General features: G+C 38.7%; 2 protein-coding genes across 4 annotated transcripts in view; one reads left to right on the top strand and one right to left on the bottom strand.

The window, feature by feature from the left end:
• The window catches only part of fgf13a (fibroblast growth factor 13a), a 108,071-nt gene extending 101,680 nt beyond the window's left edge, over nucleotides 1-6,391 (bottom strand). The window contains exons 1-2 of one of the 3 annotated variants that reach the window (XM_038698904.1): nucleotides 6,122-6,391; nucleotides 3,842-4,004 (exon numbers count right to left, since the gene is read on the bottom strand). In XM_038698904.1, the coding sequence (XP_038554832.1) occupies nucleotides 3,842-3,890 (49 nt within the window). In that variant the 5' untranslated portion in view covers nucleotides 3,891-4,004; nucleotides 6,122-6,391. Of the gene's footprint in view, nucleotides 1-3,841; nucleotides 4,005-4,253; nucleotides 4,807-6,121 lie in introns of those variants that run through there. The other 2 variants (XM_038698906.1, XM_038698903.1) reach the window with 2 other exon arrangements.
• An 8,902-nt stretch (nucleotides 6,392-15,293) lies between these two features.
• On the top strand, nucleotides 15,294-19,293 carry f9a (coagulation factor IXa). The gene is made up of 8 exons (XM_038698900.1): nucleotides 15,294-15,454; nucleotides 15,699-15,874; nucleotides 15,958-15,982; nucleotides 16,291-16,404; nucleotides 17,269-17,403; nucleotides 17,493-17,815; nucleotides 17,954-18,077; nucleotides 18,335-19,293. The coding sequence occupies exons 1-8, from the start codon at nucleotides 15,322-15,324 to the stop codon at nucleotides 18,919-18,921; spliced, it is 1,617 nt and encodes a 538-aa protein (XP_038554828.1). The 5' UTR covers nucleotides 15,294-15,321; the 3' UTR covers nucleotides 18,922-19,293.
• Nucleotides 19,294-19,347: the final 54 nt, after the last annotated feature.

The raw sequence follows: 19,347 nt of genomic DNA, 5'->3' as shown, positions 1-19,347 counted from the left end.
GGGCTGTCGGCTGTGTATCAACCTGACTTCTGCACAACACAACTGATGGTCCCAACTCCATTAATAAGGGAAAAAATTCCAATAATTAACCCTGACAAGGCACACCTGTGTAAGTAAACCATTTCAGGTGACTACCTCATGAAGCTCATTGAGAGAACACCAAGAGTTTGCAGCGCTATCAAAAAAGCAAAGGGTGGCTACTTTAAGGAATCTAAATGTTTGACATGTTTTCAGTTATTTCACACGTTTTTGTTAAGTACATAATTCCATATGTGTTCATTCATAGTTTTGATGCCTTCAGTGAGAATCTACAATGTAAATAGTCATGAAAATAAAGAAAATTGATTGAATGAGAAGGTGTGTCCAAACTTTTGGTCTGTACTATATTTTTTATATATATATATATATATATATCACACACACACACACACACACATTTTTGTAAATATTTCATTATTACTTTTCATGTGACAACACTGAAGAAATGACACTTTGCTACAATGTAAAGTAGTGAGTATACAGCTTGCATAACAGTGTAAATTTGCTGTCCCCTCAAAATAACACATCATACAGCCATTAATATCTAAACCGCTGGCAACAAAAGCGAGTATACCCCTAAGTGAAAATGTCCATCTTGGAGCTGGTGGATGTTAGAGACCTTGCGCTCCTCCACCTTCGGTTTGAGGATGCCCCACAGATGCTCAATAGGGTTTAGGTCTGCAGACATGCTTGGTCCGTCAATCACCTTTGCCCTCAGCTTCTTCAGCAAGGCAGAGGTCGTCTTGTAGGTGTGTTTGTGGTGGTTTGTGGTTCGAATACGGCCCAGTCTCTGAAGGTAGGAGATCATGCTCTGCTATAGTATGTCACAGTACATGTTGGCATTCATGGTTCCCTCAATGAACTGTAGCTTCCCAGTGCCGGCAGCACTCATGCAGCCCCAGACCATGACTGACGCTGACGATGCTTGACTGCAGGCAAGACGAACTTGTCTTTGTACTCCTCACCTGGTTGCCACCACACACGCTTGACACCATCTGAACCAAATAAGTTTATCTTGGTCTCATTAGACCACAGGACATGGTTTCAGTAATCCATGGCAAACTGTTTGCGGGCTTTTTTGTGCATCATCTTTAGAAGAGGCTTCCTTCTGGGACGACAGCCATGCAGACCAATTTGATGCAGTGTGCAGCTTATGGTCTGAGCACTGACAGGCTGACCCCCCCACCTCTTCAACCTCTGCAGCAATGCTGGCAGCGCTCATACGTCTATTTCCCAAAGACAACCTCTGGATATGACGCTGAGCACGTGCACTCAACTTCTTTGGTTGACCATGGGGGGGCCTGTTCTCAGTGGAACTTGTCCTGTTGAACCGCTGTATAATCTTGGCCACAGTGCTGCAGCTCATTTTCAGGGTCTTGGCAATCTTATAGACTAGGCCATCTTTATGTAGAGCAACCAACCATTCTTTTTTTCAGATCCTCAGAGAGTTCTTTGCCATGAGGTGCCATGTTGAACTTCCAGTGACCAGTATGAGGGAGTGTGAGAGCGATAACACCAAATTTAACACACCTGCTCCCCCGTTCACACCTGAGACCTTGTAACACTAATGAGTCACATGACACTGGGGAGGAAAAATGGCTAATATGCCCAATTTGGACATTTCCACTTAGCAGTACACTCACTACTTTACATTGTAGCAAAGTGTAATTTCTTCAGGGTTGTCACATATATATATGAATATGGTTCATGTGCTCGGATGCAAGCAAGGCTAGCTAACTTTAAAGATTAGTTAATTAAAAGAGGAGTGAGGAATGAATCAGTAATGACTTGATAATCAATGAACTGTTAATAAGTACTTCCCTAATGATTCATAGTGAAGGACTAGTAGATCATGATGAGTTACTAGAGAACAGACTGGGAGATCCATTATTAACAAATCATTAGTTAATGATTAGTTCATGAATATCTGTCAATCAATCATACTTACCACTTTTTTCATGAGTAGTTCTTGAGTTCTTGATTAGCTCTGAACCAGTGGGTGAACAGCACAAAACTAGTCACGACTCATTAATTACTAATTACTTAAACATACTATTTTTGTGCACCCCAAGAAAAGATGAAAAGAGTGGTTACCACATAGTCCTTCATTACTTCATCATTATCTTATGATTACTTAACATTAACCCAATGATTCATTAATATAGGATCTCCCACTTTGTTCTTTAGTAACTCATTATTATCTACTATAGTCCTCCATAATTAATTATTTTGGAAGTGCCTAATAACAATTCATCAGTAATCAAATCAAGTTCCTGATTTGTTTCTCATTTGTTTCTTAATTAACTAATCATCAGCTGCTAAAATTGCTTCACTAGCAGTTCTACATTTGTTCCCTGGTAACTACTCAAAATGTTATGTCCCTTACTGTAAAATGTTACATATGAGTGCGTTTGCTGTTGGTTACAATGCATTAACATACGAATTACAGTATTTAGTGGTACAGTGCTGCAACATCAAGATGCTTGAAATTATATATATATATATATATATATATATATTGCAGTGTTTTCAATATAGTACATAAGGTGAAATATTCAATAGTTCATTAACAATTGGCCTGCAAATAAAGTAAGTATAAAGACCAACTAAAGAAAAGTTTATTTCTATATTTAGTGTCTCTATAGTGTAATTTCTGTAAGTACCACTTGAACATCAACAGGCCACGTCATCACTTGTAGCAGTGCTGCCAAAATAAGCCAATTAGGCTTATTGATTTGTTGTGAGTACCTTTAAACAGAGCCAGAACCTGACAACAAGGAGATCCAATTGAATTGCTATACTGTAAATAAACAGGATGTGGTGGGAACGCTGCCACAGTGTAAATGTAGGCTGCTATTATATTACACTCAGCAGAATCGTGTTTGTTCATTGACCATAATAAATATCTTTAAGCAATAGAAAGTCAGGAATGCTGATTCCAATAAAAGGCTAAAAGGACAATGGACTACAGTCTGATTTTTGATGGTGAACATCGTCTGGAAATGGATTTACTGACAGATTAAAACTGCGTCATTGTTAACCACCATCTGAGACTTTTATTGTTTAATCGAAAAAAGAGCACTCAGATAAAGGCGCAGTAATGTGTGTGCCGGTGCGTAAAGTGTCGCGCACATTCCCGGTGTGGATGGAGCAGTTACAATGATTAGTCACACCAGGTTTCTCTGGCAAGTCTGACTCGGCTCTGTGTCCATGCCAATGGATAGTCAGTTTACTTCATTTTTTCCCTGAGAGGTAAAAAAAAAGAACATGATGTTTAAGCCATAGGTCATGAGCGCATAAGCGCAGACCGAAAAGGCTCCGCGCTCCATGGTTGTATACAGATGTGATGAGAATGTGCGAATCAGTATGCGGATAAGGTGCGAGCGAGAAACCCAAAGGGACATTTCAACAGGATGCCAGTGCCACAATGAGTTCACTGTCATAATTTCAACGTTGTAATGTTTACTATTAATGTGAACATCTTTTTTAAATTCACAATCAATGTCTATTTGCTTTCTCTCTTTGTCCCTCTGTTTTTGACGATCCGCATGTCAATGCAAGTGAAGCATGTGATCTCAAACCAACACATGCAGCGCATAGGCCTAAATGCTTAGATCTCATACAGCAATATCCACATGCACCGTGCTGGGAAATGGCTCACCATCCAGTGGCTGCTATTGTTTCCAGTCTAAACTCGAAGGGTGATGTGAGCGCCATGTAGGGAATGAATTGGTGCATGGTCGCGTTAAAACCTGCGAATTAGGGTTAAAGCAGTCTGTGCAAGCCAAGGCTCGCCTCTTACCCTTGGAAGCATCCTTGTCTTCTTTAGGCTTCGCCACTTTTCCGCTCATAGATCCCAGTTTGGATGTGTAATTCCCGATTTAGACAAGAATCGAAATCCTTTGAAATGCTGGCTGTCCTCAATGCAATCCTTAGCAAAGGTTCCAGGTTCTGAGATAAGGGTTCTGTGAAGAGAGAAATATTAACCAGATGTCCCTTTTATAACGGTAAAGCAGACTTTGGGCCAAATAACGAGACAATGGACCGTGGGAGCTACTATTGAAGCAAGGTTGTTTATCAACTGGATATCAATGAAAGCAACCACACTCACACGTCAAAGAGCCCATATGGTTTCAATAAACACCAGCAATTAGCCAGTGTGGTGTGCTTGTCTACCTTTGCACATCCCTTCCAGTGTTCAGGCTTTAACCTACCTTATCTCCTCCACGTTTCCTGCTACATCAATGCACATTGATGAAAGGAAACGCTCCCACCATGAATCCCGTTATGTTGCATAGGCTACAAAAATCACGACCTGCTCTACTGTGACAAAGGACAGGCGCAAAAAGCTGCGAAATAGAGCGCAGGTCTTTTCCCCGCTTCAGAGGTCTTCAATTAACGTTGAAAAGAAAAAAAAACAGGTGAAAACACTGAGCCGTCCTATGTACACACAAACCCCGGGAGCAATGCCATCCAGTGCAGCGTGTGCGACCAGGTTTTCTGGCTTTTTCCTACTGACGAGCTCTGCTCCTCTAAACGCTCGGCAGGCAGAATCAACAGGATACACAGCGTGAGAGCACGCCCCCCAGTTACAGCGCCGATTCACACCGTGGACATTTGTTTGTTTCGTTTTTGTTCTTATTACTAAAGTATCACTGCCGAGACGAAAACGAGCACCCATCCGCAAATGCAGTCGGTGTGTGAGCTTCGTTGTCGATGTGGTGAAGAATCAAAGCAGGAGATTATGCTGCATGGCGCTCACCATCTTGCTGTTGCTCTCATTCAGTTGTCTTTGCAGAGCTATGCGTCATCCCATTCACATACAGTCTGCGCATTTTCTTCTAATATGATCTAAAGTGTTTGACTTGCATGAGAGGTCGTTTCCAACTAACTGCTCGCATGGATTATAAAACTGTAAAATATAAATTGCAGACGAAATGATTTTGTGGTTCACAATGTAGATTTATTAGACAGCTCAAACAGTAAACTTGCCGGAATTTCATTAAAAATGAATTATTTCTGCAAAATAGGCTACAATCTCTAAATGCCCAACCTGTAACAATTATCTGATGTTCGCTATGTTTAAAAGGTAGGCCAATCTGTTTCACATGATGTAGACTAATAATACCAGTGATATGTAAACAAGATAACTTAAATCACTGCAACAAGCTAAAACTCGTCACTGTGAAAATGACGACATGGTTTTGCATCGGGTATCATCAGATGTAATATTTCCCCAAGGTTCTCTGAGCTTACACTTAACAGGTGCTGAAAAGTTCTCTGATGACAATGTGGGCAGCAGATAGGGTATAGTCTGAAAAGCCCACCTAACAAAAGCCTCCAAATCTTTAAACATAATATTTTTTAAAAATGTATAAATATAAATAACTGTATGACAGTTTCATAATGTATCTTGTTTTCGATGTAAATCAACTAATTTAATCAACTTGTGTTTTTAATTTTGTTTAAGAAAAAAAATCATGATTATATATTCCACAACACTAAGGGAGGATCAAGTTCCTGTTTAATGGAAAGCAACAGATCCTTCTGCTACAATCACTTATTAATCAACAATCACTGTTTTGTAATCAGCCCACTCTTTAAAGGGTAGGTCCACCCAACTTACAAAAAACATATTTTCTTACTTACCCCTTGTGGCATTTAGCCATACAAAAGATTTTGGTTTTATTTCCACAGGTTTTGCCATATCTGTACCGAGACTAGTGTCATCACCCCAGTACAATGGAGGTGAATAGAATTATATTTGTGAGCTTTGAAAAGTCAACAGAAATATATATTTCCAGAAACAATGTGTTTGCCATGGATTTTCCATAAATCTCACTGTGAACAGATTTCACTGGAACTACTTCCCACCAAAGAAATATTTTCATTTGATAACTTATGCCAGCACTTTCTGCAGATTGTCCAGACAAACTTTACTGTGTGGGGTATTGCTTTCTATCATTTCTTTCAGCGTTGCAGCTGACGGTGAGGTATCTATTAACAAATAATGAAAGATATTCTGTACAGCATGTTGGTGTTCAGATGTATTAGATTTCAAAGCTGAAAGTAGAGTCCTTACCTTTTAAAACATGTAAAGAGGAAGCCTAAAAGTTTCACCTCATCCTTCACTTGGACTTGTATTTAATCGTCCAGTTAAAAATTGTGCGTGAGCAACTCTGACAGACAAAAATCCAAATTGTTTTCAGGCCTCTTAATCCACTTTTAAAAAAATAAAAAGGTCACTCTAATAATTCCAATTCTGAGCATTCAGTTTATCAGCTGTCATTCAGAATCCAGGTTTTTGCAGACTTTGTGTCTCATCTCGAAGCCCTGCAGGTCTATTAGCACTCAGTGGTAGCAGTGGGAAAAGACCTGCAGGTTGAAGGTTACAAGATCTATATGGTTGCTATTTTTAGAAGAAACAGGACTCCTTTTTTTCACATGCTCGAATCTTCCTGGGACGTCTAAGGCACACTGAGGCCTGTCTCAACGAGTGGCTTTGCCTCAAGTGGTCAAATCATTACAGTTTCAAAAAACAGAATTTACTCTAAGACGGATTTAACTAAAATCAAGCAAATTTTAATGCCACCAGACTTTCAAGCTTCTGATATATTACACAGAGGAGGATAACTAAAACACCGTTTATCTATTTTTCTTTTGGTCTTTTGTGAGCCATTTGGTCTTCATGAGTCATACTGTAAGCAGGAGGTTACACTGTTAACATTGTTGACTGTATGCATAAAACTGTCTATTTTAATCTTTACGATGTATCTGGAATTTTAAATTGAACAACCTTCAAGCACATAAAGACTGGATTAATAGCCATTGACCCTTTCAGTTCTAGGTCAAAATCTGTGTTTCTTTTCCTAATTCCCTTATGTGCCTCTTAAAGTCTCTCATTAGCTTCAAATATGGATTTTCCTTTTCAGAATAACCAGAACTACGAAGATTTATTTGATGTGAATATTGACAGACAAGATATAATGAATGATGAATGTATGATGAATTTGGGTATAGAAAACAATCACAAAATCTTGCCCCACACAGCATTTTATTAGAATTATGGAGCTGTCTAATGACTGGATGTCTAAATCACTAAGCCTACCAAAAAGAGCATTACCACATGTAAACAAACACACAAAACACGTGCAAATCAGAAACACATTACCTTTATTAAATGAGCAATGAGCCTCATCTCTAGGAAAATTTGTATTAATTTAAATGAAAGTAAAGATATAATCTTCAATATTACATGTCAGTGTGTGATGTTGAGAAGTCTCAACCAGGGCAAGTGAAACCCTGGCAAAAACAATAACCTAGGTTTAACCAAACTAGATATTCCTAATCTTAAATAACGTATTTTGTATGTACACATAACCATAAATTTATGGCATTGTTACTGTAACCTTTCATGGGATACAATGGCAAAATGTGACCATAAGTAATAGAAAATGTACCACAAGTCTTTCAGTTGTGTATGCTGTTGAGCTGGCAAAAGATCAACTGAGCGAAATTACAAATGAAGAAGCAGGAATGGGAGGGATGGTTGATCTATTATATAATAATCATATATACTCACTGTACTTTAGCATTTTTAGTATTTTTAGGTGATTGAGATGTTTGCGGAATATTATCATCAGACCCCAAATGGTGTTGGTGACATCTAATAAGTTATACAAGACATTGGAAATGAGGTAGGGCTCTGACTCACCAGCAGGGCATGTGCATGTACGTTGGGATTGGAAATTAGTTATAAAGAGTGAGGGTTACAGAGAGTGTAAATGTCAGTGGGTTGTGTTCCCACTGTGTCTGTGGCCTGTGGTCCTCTTTAACCTTTCCAGCAGGGCATCGCAGTAAAGTGCTACATTCATCCCCAGCCTGTTTAAAGCAAAGCCCTGCAGCCCGGTTGGTACAGCACAAGCAAACTCCTGACTCACACTCTGTCACCTCTGATGTCACATCACAGGCTGTCCACCAATGCAACAGAATAACGCTGAATCACTTTTGTTTTTCTGCTGATTTCTGCTAAAAATGCGCTTTAAGCTCACATTGCCCCACACACTTGCTCACACACTCAGCAAAATGATCTGTTTAACTTCTTGTTTTTTGTTATGTATAACTGTTTCCCATGATAAACATCTGATAAACGTCAGGCTAATACATAAAGCAAACAAGATCAGCAGTTATAGCGCCAAGATTTGATAAGTACCTCTTGATTAGAGGCTGCACGATATGGAGAAAAAAAAAAATCACATCTTGATTATCTTGACAGATATTACGATTTGCGATATGATTTACCATTAGTGGGAATGATCATTTTTGCATCACAATTTTCATTTTCACTGAAGAAACTATTACAATCGTGATGATGTGACATTTTATTGGGGTCTGTAACCATACAAAAATGTTTTCTTACAGTTTGTATGCTGGGGAATCTCTGCAGTATTTCATTATAATGCAGTTTTGTCACATATTTTACCTTCATCAAAAAATTGCAGCACCTGCGATTTGAATGTCACACGATAATATTTTGATTAATTGTGCAGACCTAATTACAACAGATTATTATATTGTTATTTATCAATATACAGTGTTACAGTAAGTAGAATAATGTTTTTATGAAACATTAATTCATAAAAACATTCAATTTATATTTATGGTACCTACTCTGGGTTACATATTCATGTAAATTCTACAAAGTTTATTTTATTTCTACCTCACATATCATTTTAAACATGAAGATTTATACTGGCTTACATGGAAATGTATTCTAAAAGATAGGCTACATTCAATCATTATTTTAGCACACATGCGCAACCATACATCTGCAAATTTCGGCCTACTTTAATGATGATCTGCTTAAAATTGCATTTTGGACAATTGATTGGTAATGTGTGCAAGATCCCAGTGTTCATAAAACACAAATGCACACACACTACCCTTGTTATCTGTGACCTTTTGACAGCATGTCGCTAGTATTCCAGTGGCCAAGAAAATTATTATTAGAAGGAGTATTGTGGGCAAAGAGAATGGAATAATGGTAGAATGATTGAAGTGTTGAATGAATGAATGAATGAATGAACAAATTATCATACAGCAAAATCAACATCTCGCTGATCCATGCACAAAAATTTTACGCTTTTTGCTTGCAAAGGCTTTATGCAAAAAACTCTTGTTATGAATTACATTAGATTTTACAGATATATTTTACATGCTACGTGTTAATCACTATGCATTTTAACACATGTGTTTTTTAATGGAAATTATGTACATGAGCTCTTAATTTTGATAACCGGCTACAGCCTTATTCTTCTGAAAGTGTCTATTCATTATGGCAGTCAGTTCAAAATCAATTTTCAATCACATGGATAACAGCCACTCACCCCATCTGCAAACCGAGCTGACTTATAAATCAGTTGCATAGGATGACAGACCAACACTGGACCAATAGAAGGAGCTGCTTGATTTGTAATTTGGCTAGACTGAAAATCACCCAAGGTGATATTTATGAAGGAGGCAGTAAAGGTGCTAGGAATCAGTTCTAAAAATCATTCTTTGGGGTGGTGCTGTGTTGGAGGGTGATTAATGCACCATTGTTGTGCAGCAGGGTTAGTTGTCTGCTTCTGATTGTTAGCCTGATTCAAGCTCTGGGTGTGGCTGATAAGGTAATCAGGCTGGTTCTGTTACAGCAGTACTGATGATAGTGGACAGAAGTTGGAGGTCGAGGAGTGTTTGTTGAATTTGTGTCTGTATTTAATGGCTGGGAATTATCGCAAATAATCTTCTGTCTCACGCTCAGTGTTCCAAAAGTTACATGACTCCCTGCTATCAGAGAATTGTATTTTTACTAACTGTAGATTAACTGACTAAAATGCAGATTTATTCAGTAAATGTAGGACAAAAAAAAGATTAAATTTTCTTGTTCATACTTTGGAAGTTGTTACTGTGAGGAGAAGAGTATGCAGATTTATGCAGGAAAGGTCAGTTTATGCAGGAAAGGTCAGTTTCATATGTGTTGGGCAGCAAACAAAGCAAATAAAATATTCACATGTTGTCATCATAAATGAATATAATGAATAATAGCAAAGTAGTAAATGTGTTGATAATAAAAGCCAGGGACAGATAATGAAAACAAAGGCCATACAAATGTTGTGTGTGACTGTATGTGTTTCCATAGGCTCACACATAAAACTGATGGATTTCACACAGCGCTCTGGGGACTGTTGCACCTGCTCATTTATCTCTGAGCTTCACATAGCTCTGGCATACTGACCTCATTTGTCAAGGTCAGATGGCCAAAAGGTCAGCAGGTTATTTCGAAACTAAAAAGGTCAGAGTCGAAAGGTATGACAGATTGTCGTATTTCTCTCATGTCTCCCGTTAAAACACCCCATAATTGACTTGGCTGCTCCGCAGATTGCATTTTTATATCTTTCATGTCACAGAGTCGGTATATTTCAGCTGCAGGACAGATGATGTACATGTATTTGGCACAGCCAACATTTACTTACTAGCGATAAAGTCTGCTGCGTCAGTGCGCTAGCAGGTGAGTTATTAGCACCTGAAGCATGGCTTTCTATGAAAAGAGTGCAAAGTTGCAATTGATTTATTATTATGAAAATTTCATTTCACCCATTTCCACCTCATTGGCTCTGTCCAGTGTAGCTTTTGCAAACTCATTTCTGACATCCAATTGGAAAACAGTGAGCTTTGTGAGCACTTTCTGACCAGGAGGGATGTGAGCTCCACTTTTCATTAACGGTGGCTGAACATCCCTGAGCCGGCAGCGTCTGTCAGCTCGGCTGCATCACGGCTCACAGAGCCAGGAGAGGATTTGAGCTCCCATTTTTTTAGGAATTCACAATGGTACTGTGTTTCTGCGTCACTATTGACATATACTCATGCAAACCCCAGCATTAGATTCTTTTTCTCAGTTCATCTTCATTTGTTCCATGCCTGCACATGTAGCTACAAACAGTTTTGGGCTTATTGACATGCACCCTTAAATGATGTATTTACAAATTTAGCTAAACCTATTATTATTATTATTATTACCTATTAAACTAAATTGGCCAAGCATTACTGTATGTATTAATGTAATATGGAATCCATACCAGTGTGGGACTACAGTAAGAGGATGTTTTACTGCCATTTGAGTACATTAGATTTATTTAAAATGTGTGGAAGTCTTCCACTCATGCAGGGAGTGATCATAATCAAGTCATTGATTATGATAAATCAACAAAATATGACATTTTAAATACTATGCTATACTGTTTACATCTACTGCTACAACTACAAGTGCTTTTTATGTTTTACTTAGTCTATTTAAGACTGTTGGACCATAGCATGTGTTGTGAGCCTGTAAATGCAAACACTACCCCCAATCTTTGGCAAAATACCAAGCCAGTTGTTAAAATGTCACAGTCTTAGGCTTGGTGGGGATGCATGTGGGCAAGCAGGGGAATGGGTGTGAACATCAGGCTTTCAAATGACAGAAATGACTGTACTAATTATCGGAGCGAGACTCTCTCAAATATCACATTAATGTCAATGACTTTATGTAAAGGAGGGGGATGATGGATAGGAATAGGGCCTGCAGTGCTTCTTTTTACAGCTCACATCATAGGAGTGCCCTGTGGATATTACTGTACAAGCTCGTAAAACTGAGTGAGAAACGCACAAGTTCACTTGTGCTTTTGTACAGATATAATGTGTCAATTAGTGAGCGTTAGAGGTGATTGTAGGTGACATTGTAGGTTTCCTCTGGTTTGCTGTCTTTGCTGTCGAAGTGAACAAGTCTAATTCCCAACAGGCATATGTCAAATTATTCCCTTAAACATACTTTCTTCTGTGTGAGCTTCTGTTTTACTTTTTAAAATTTTTTTCCCATACTGAGCAAATATAAATACACCATCTCCCTATAATCTGCTGTAGCAGGTGACATTGCTGAGTTTCTTTCTGAGTCTTATGGGGATTTCCCATAAAACAAACATTTAATTTGCCTCCACCTGATGAAATGCTTTACACACTTTAAAAGCGCACACTATCTGCGATGAATCCAGAGTCTAACTCTACTCGTTCAGCCTTCAATTCCTTTATGTTCTCGACAGCAGCTCATCTTCCTCAAACTGCCAGGGATCTGATCACCCAGAACTAGCTCAGAGGGGAAAAATTGTGATCATAAACTAAACTAGAAAGACAGAGTGCTTGCGTTGTCACCAAGGATGCATATGCAGATACCTTAGCTTGCATCTGTGTATAAATAAGGCTGGCCTGAAGAAGCCCTGAGCTTATGTCATCCCACCATAAAACATGGAAAGAGCGGCTGATCGAATTAAACAGAACTCCTTCAATAACACTGGATCATTTAAATGTCACTGTGTACAAACTCACCAACACTTACATTTTGTAGACATAATTCACACACACTGTAGTCAATTAAAAACCAGAATACATAATCCAGTCAGCAATTATTCAGACCACAGACAACTATATTAGTGTGATTAGAATAAGACAGCAAAGTGAGTCTTTGTAGCGAGTGCCCGAGAGCCACTGCCAAAACACATAGAGAGTCAATAATGAAGATAGATGTAAGGTCACTCTGAGAGAAAGAGTTTCTGCAAAAGATAGAGGCAGTCCAGACACAGTAAATGAATCAGAATAAGTCCTTTTTCAAAATACAGCCCTGATTTATGTAACAAACCTTTTCCAGCAATTAAAAAATAGATTTAGTTGTTTTAGTGGGGTTTTTTTTAGTGCTAATCAATTTGAAAGTGATAATAGTTTTCACCTTGAAGTATCACAAGATTGGCTAGAAAGAATTCAGTTATGACTGTGTATTTGTCACTGCACAGATTTTCCCAAACCATTAAGCTCTTGTTTGAGCTCTACAAACATCCTGATTCACAACTACAGGAGAAGTTTTTTACCACAGCAGAACATAAGCCCTCTGCAAATGACACTGTGTCCCTGGTGAAGGACTGAGGTCTACTGCACAGTAACAATCAATAGCACTGAGAAAGCTTTAGAGTTTTCATTATCTGTGAAGGCCCTGACTTGATTCCCCACTGTAGCGACTAATCTAATTGGAGCAGACACAGACTCCCCAGCTGTGTGCTGCTGCCAAAGAAAGAGAGTAGACAGAGATGTCAGGGAGATCTTCATCAATCAATAGTCAGACATTTTTATTTCCTTCTATCATCCATGCGTCCATTCTGTCCATCTCACACAGTCTTGTCATCGCCTCAGCGCTAACAGCAACAACCACTGTTGCTATTTTCTCCTGTATATAGTAAGCTCGGTCAAAGGTCTGCATCCACTCTGCATTTAAACTAGGGTGAATAACTATGTTGAAAGTATTTCATTTGGGCCCACAGCCTCGTCATAAAGTTCAGCAACAGACTTACATGTAGAAATATGACTCAACACAGGCAACGCAGAGTGTGAATGCAGTACTGTTTTCGACCATAGTTCAAATACTGTGAAAATGTTCTAAAGTTCTGTTATTCCAGGCATCGCATATCTTTTTTGGTCCCCAGACAAATTCAAAACTACTTTACTGTGATATTAATCCCCACTGGATAGAGTAGCTCTTGTATTGCAAAGACGGTGTTAATTTCTGAAGGTTGAATTATTCATTCTCTGAACGATTCAATGAAATATAAATGCCTCCGGTCAATAGTTGCCAACACTCGAGAAGACTTTGGACTCCCTGTGGGGGGATTTCAGAGCCAGTGATGGGTTGCATCTTATTCGCCAGACCACAAAACGACACCAGAGTTAAATTTTCAGCTGGCATGCTGAATCAGCTCATGTCACCCTTGACATCTTGGATATTGATTGATCCTTGACCCAAAAAGAAGCTATTATATAGATAAAGATATAAAAGTGTACATAAATATTGTTTCTCCATTTACCAAAACACAAAAAGGTTTGAAAAATATATTTCTCAATGCCTCTGATAGTTGAAGTTACTCTGCAAATAAGTCCTTTCTTTACATGAATTGGATTTACTATTATTTTTTTCTCACGGTTGGTGATGTGTTCTAACTGAGCTGTCTCAGTGCTGCAATGATAAATAATGGTGTACATCAGAGGCTTCCAAAGTGGGAGGCAGAACAGTTTCAGGGGAGGCTCATTTAACTGAAGTGGGAAAATAAGTTTGGGGGATTTTTACTGTCTCCCAGATTCAGGAACTAAAGCATGCCTTAGGACTGACCTTTTTGGTGTAGTCTTAAAATATGTCAGCAATATTAGCCTATCATGCTCAATTGTTGAGTGTTAATGGCATCAAATAACATAATCATGATCCCGTAGGTAACAAGGAATTAAACAAAACTAAGTAAACTAAGGGAGGGGGATAAGGCGCATTTTCCCAAGCTTTGTCTGATGGAAGGCCCACTGTATCAGACTTTGAAAACCCCTGGTGTTCATGATCCAATCACCAATCTTGATCACTGTATTGTTAAAGGATGTTAAATGACTGAGGTGCATGTCCGCCATCTTGTGGTGAAATGTCCAAAGTGCATTTTATAAAATAACAAAATAGTAAATCAATGTGAAGAAAATAGCAAAAACCAAATACTTTGACTGTAAATAGTGTATATTTTAAAATAGAAAAAATAGACAGAAATACTAAAAAACACTCTAAATTCTCTTTCAATGTTTGTGTATTTACAGTAAAATCACATTTGGTGATTATAATGCTTTCAAAAGATTCACATTTGATTATTGTTCATCTGAGAAGGGACAACGTATTGACCAACAGTCAAAACAAATTTAAATGTACCTGAATTAGCCACAGGCTAGTTTTAATCTGCAGTCCCTTTGCCTGATTTTGTTAGACATCCTAAAGTAATTGAAATCGATACAAGCCTTAGCTCTAGGCAATCCAGTTGGGATAACTAAACAAAAACTGATTAAGTATTTGGTTTATGCATAACTTTGTACTGAAATAAAGAACTTCCAGTGCAGAACACATCATTTTTTTTATCTTTTCAGAAGATGGTAACATTGGTAACCTTAGCTGAACCTAGTGGTGGAGAGTAAAAACAGGTCCATAAGTTGTCACAGTAGACCCGTTGGGACTGTTCTGTTCTGTCCCGTTCTTGGGAAAGAAAATCCATGATTTTGCTAATGTTGTTCATTTACAAATAAAAAAACAAAAACAAACATTCCTGCAATCTAAATGAAATCCCCAGAGTCTCCCAGTGCATGTGGGTGTTGCACACTAGCTTTTTGGATGTTAAATAAACATGCAACTAGTTGTGAGTGTACATGTGTAAACAGAGTTTTGTACTTTGGAGTAATAGTCCAGTGTGTGTCAGGATACCAGAGCTGTTTGGAATGGCACTATTTTCTTTGTCTTTCTTATGTTTGCTGCTTTTGGACTTTCAGCTAGGCCATGGAGGTATTATAAGTTTCATCTTTATGATGCTCAAAAATCATTTCTCTCTGACTTTTAGGTTTATTTAGTATTTACTTTTAGAGTGCCAGTACATGTGACAGGTGGATGATCCTATTTTTGACTTGATCGATATACAAAAGAATATCTCTAGACTTCAAATATTAGTTGTTGTGATCTATGAGATGAGGACTGTTTCTTAAACATAGCATGTGTAACAATATTTTCTTTTTGCTCACTCCAACTCCAGCCTCAGGCCCAGTGGTCCTGTCTGTTCAGGCAGCCAAAAGCGTTCTCAAGAGACACAAACGCTATAACACTGGTGTGCTTGAGGAGTGGCTGAAAGGCAACTTGGAGAGAGAGTGTATAGAGGAAGCATGTGACCTGGAAGAGGCCAGAGAGATCTTTGAGAATGATGAAAAGACAGTGGGTATATATTTATTTTGTTTTAAATTATACATATTCTTTTTTCTGGTTGTACTCATCAGATACTTTACACTGTATTTTAGATGGAGTTCTGGGCAGGCTATGTAGGTAAGAATGTTTCTAATAACAGACTACCACCAACACAAACGGAAAATGGTTGAACTATTGCATCCATGGCTGTGTCTTTGTTTGTCTAATGTGTTTGTTGTGTTAATTTTCTCTCTGACTTCTCTCTGAAACCTTTCACTTTATATTCCTTGTCAATGAAACTTTGGTCATTGCAAAAGTTATTCTTTGGACATGCTTTTATGTGAAGATTTTTTCAGACTTTTTTCAGCTTTTTTCCTTGAGTAAACATTGCTTTATAAAAGTACAATACAAATGTGTGCTGAGCTACTGTGTCTGGATTTCTTCAGATGGCAATCAGTGTAAGCCAAACCCTTGTCTGAACAAGGGGTCATGCAAAGACCACATTGGCTACTACACCTGCTCATGTCTGTCTGGCTTCACCGGCAGGAACTGTGAGATCGGTAAGTGAAAGACCTGTGGCTCGATTAAAAAAATGTAATCAAACGAAATTCGATTTTTATGCTACATGATCCAAATTGTCTGGGAACATGAGATCAGATCTGATCAGATCTCAGTCTCAAAGGATAAACAGCCAGATGCCCTTTTTACCCTTCTACTTTGTAAATCAAATCAGTGGCTCACATCCAGACTCAGTCTGGTTTAAGGTCTGAAAATAGCTGTCTTTTTGGATTTTCTAAAAACAGCAGCCAGTGCTCTCTCTGTGTCTGCATTTACCTGAATCACACGCGTTTGTTTGACAGTGTAGTAGGTACCCTTTAAAGAATAGGTTCAAGTCTGTCTTTAAACATTACTATGTGCCCATTTGAAGTTTTGCTCCACTCCATTCCCCTCCCCTTTCCTGTCCATACCAGCCATTAAGAGATCTATTCATAATGTGTTGTAAGTGATGGGGGACAAATCCTCATCCCTCATTCTGTGCAAAAATACATTCTGAAGTGAATTTGAGTCTTCTGAATTAATCAAATCAAGTAGATATCTACCAGGGTTACAGTATTATAAAGCATAAAAGGGACATTTCATACTAAAAAGACTTAAAAATAATTTAAAATAAAAATAAAATAAAATACCTAATGATAAGGAATCCCTTCCATATTTTAATATCCAGTATGAACAGGAGGAGTGATTTCAGCAAGTAAAACCTTTTGCAATGCTCATATGGGCACCAGAATATTGTTTTAAGACAGACTTTAACCATACATGACACTTTAAAACATGCAGGAGTTAATACTTTGTTATAACGACATGTCACTGAATGTAATAAGGGGTGGGTTTGAATTAAGAATGTGATTTCCTTTTCTCACCAGTTATAGCAAAAAGGTGTGATGTGAACAATGGAGACTGTATGCACTTCTGTGATTCAATGGAAACTTTTGGAGCACAATGCTCCTGTGCAATTGGATACACACTGATGCAGGACGGGCTTAGCTGTGAACCAGAAGGTATAAACGTATTCTTAATGAATTCTCTGCTAAATATCATGATAATGACTCTTAATTCCACAGTGACTCCTCTTTTCTCACATCAACAGATGAATTCCCATGTGGCAGAACCGCCCTGACAGTGGTAAGCAAGGTGTCCAGAAGTTCTCTGCTCGGCCGTCTGCAGAACTCCACCTCACTGAACACCACTACATCCTCCCCCTCACCTCCAGCGAGTACCACGGGCTCTTTTCCAGACTATGACTATGACTACGACTACGACTACGACAACAAATCTGTAGTAAACCAAACCCAAAAGAAATTGCCCCTGTGGGTGTACAATGACACTGAGATCCCCAGTGAGGAGCCACCTAGGCCTTTTAAACGCATTGTGGGTGGTGTGGTGGTCATTCCAGGAGAGATCCCATGGCAGGTATTGTATGGAAGTAAAAGTATTTAATGGATGTAAAGGCTTTGTCGCAGGAAATGCATGAGGGACAAGAAACAACAGCAGCAGTATGTTAATTGTTTTTGGAGCTACTCACAGCTCATTTCTCCCTCTTTTATTCAGGTAGCCTTGATACAGCATCCCAGTGGTCACTTGTTCTGTGGTGGCTCCATTCTCAGCGAACGCTGGGTTATCACTGCTGCTCATTGCTTGGTGGAAGCACAAGGCTCCTTCTTCATCCGAGCGGGTAAGAGTCATTGCCACCGACAAGTTTCAACAATCAAGAAAACAATCTGCAGATTAATCTATAACAAATATAGTTATTGCAGTCCCACTGTGAAGTTGTGTGTATTGTAGTCCTTGAAATAGTTATTGATTTCATGTAATTTTTTACACTTACAAAGGAAGATTTTCTGCTTTGGGACATCCACTGCATGTGATATATTGTAGAGTAAATCTATACAGGGAATAAGCGATTTCTGTATCTAATATCTCTACCTGCAGGGGAGCATAACATCTACATCAACGAGGGTACAGAGCAGGATCGTGAGGTTTTGAAGCGCCACATACACCCACGCTACAATGCCAGTGTAAGCTTGTACAACAATGACATTGCCCTGCTGTACCTCAAAAGCCCTCTCACATTCTCCAAAATAGTCCGACCCATCTGCATAGGGCCCCAGGCTTTCACTGAGGCCCTAATGAAGGAGTCTTCCCCGGCTACGGTCAGCGGCTGGGGCCGAACACGCTTCCTTGGATCAACAGCTAAAACTTTACAGAAAGTCACAGTTCCCTTCACAGATCGGACACAGTGTAAGCACACCAGCAGTGCCAGGATCACTCCTGTCATGTTTTGTGCAGGATACTATAATGAGGCCAAAGATGCCTGTCAGGGGGACAGTGGAGGTCCTCACGCAAACAGTATTCATGACACATGGTTCCTGACAGGCATTGTGAGCTGGGGGGAAGACTGTGCGAAAGAAGGGAAATATGGTGTGTACACGCGGGTGTCCCTTTATTACCGCTGGATAAACCAGATGATGGGATTAACCAAACACAAGATGGCATTTGATGTGGACCCTGACCCTTAAATTTTAAGATTGTGGATTTAAAAATGGTCTACAAATGTGTTGCATTTCAAATAAAGTCCCTTCAGTATATTTAAAAATCTTTTAAAATGCTTTGAATTGTGTGTTAAAGGAATTTGACATGCAAGCTATCCATCTGATGGTAAAACACATACGTTTAAATTCTGCAACATCCAATAACCTGTCAGTGGCCTATAAGCTACTGCTTCTGGATGCCATTATACTGAAAGTATGTGTGGTTAAGAAAGCGATTCACTATGTAACAGACAAATATGTGGGAAAAAAACATAAAGGGCACAAATGTTTAAAAAGTCTCAAAGATGCTTGTGATTTAGTAGGACTTTCTATACTGTATTAAAAAAAATATCAAAACACTTCACATAGTAGTGTTGGTGTGGTTCTTCCAGGCTTCAAATTAAATGTTCAAAA

Source organism: Micropterus salmoides, unplaced genomic scaffold (assembly GCF_014851395.1).
Source record: "Micropterus salmoides isolate LMB-PRFRI ecotype aquatic unplaced genomic scaffold, ASM1485139v1 Ms_hic_scaffold_5, whole genome shotgun sequence".
NCBI lineage: Eukaryota > Metazoa > Chordata > Actinopteri > Centrarchiformes > Centrarchidae > Micropterus > Micropterus salmoides.
The sequence above is the reverse complement of the archived record's forward strand: the minus strand, read 5'-3'. Positions and strand labels throughout refer to the sequence as shown.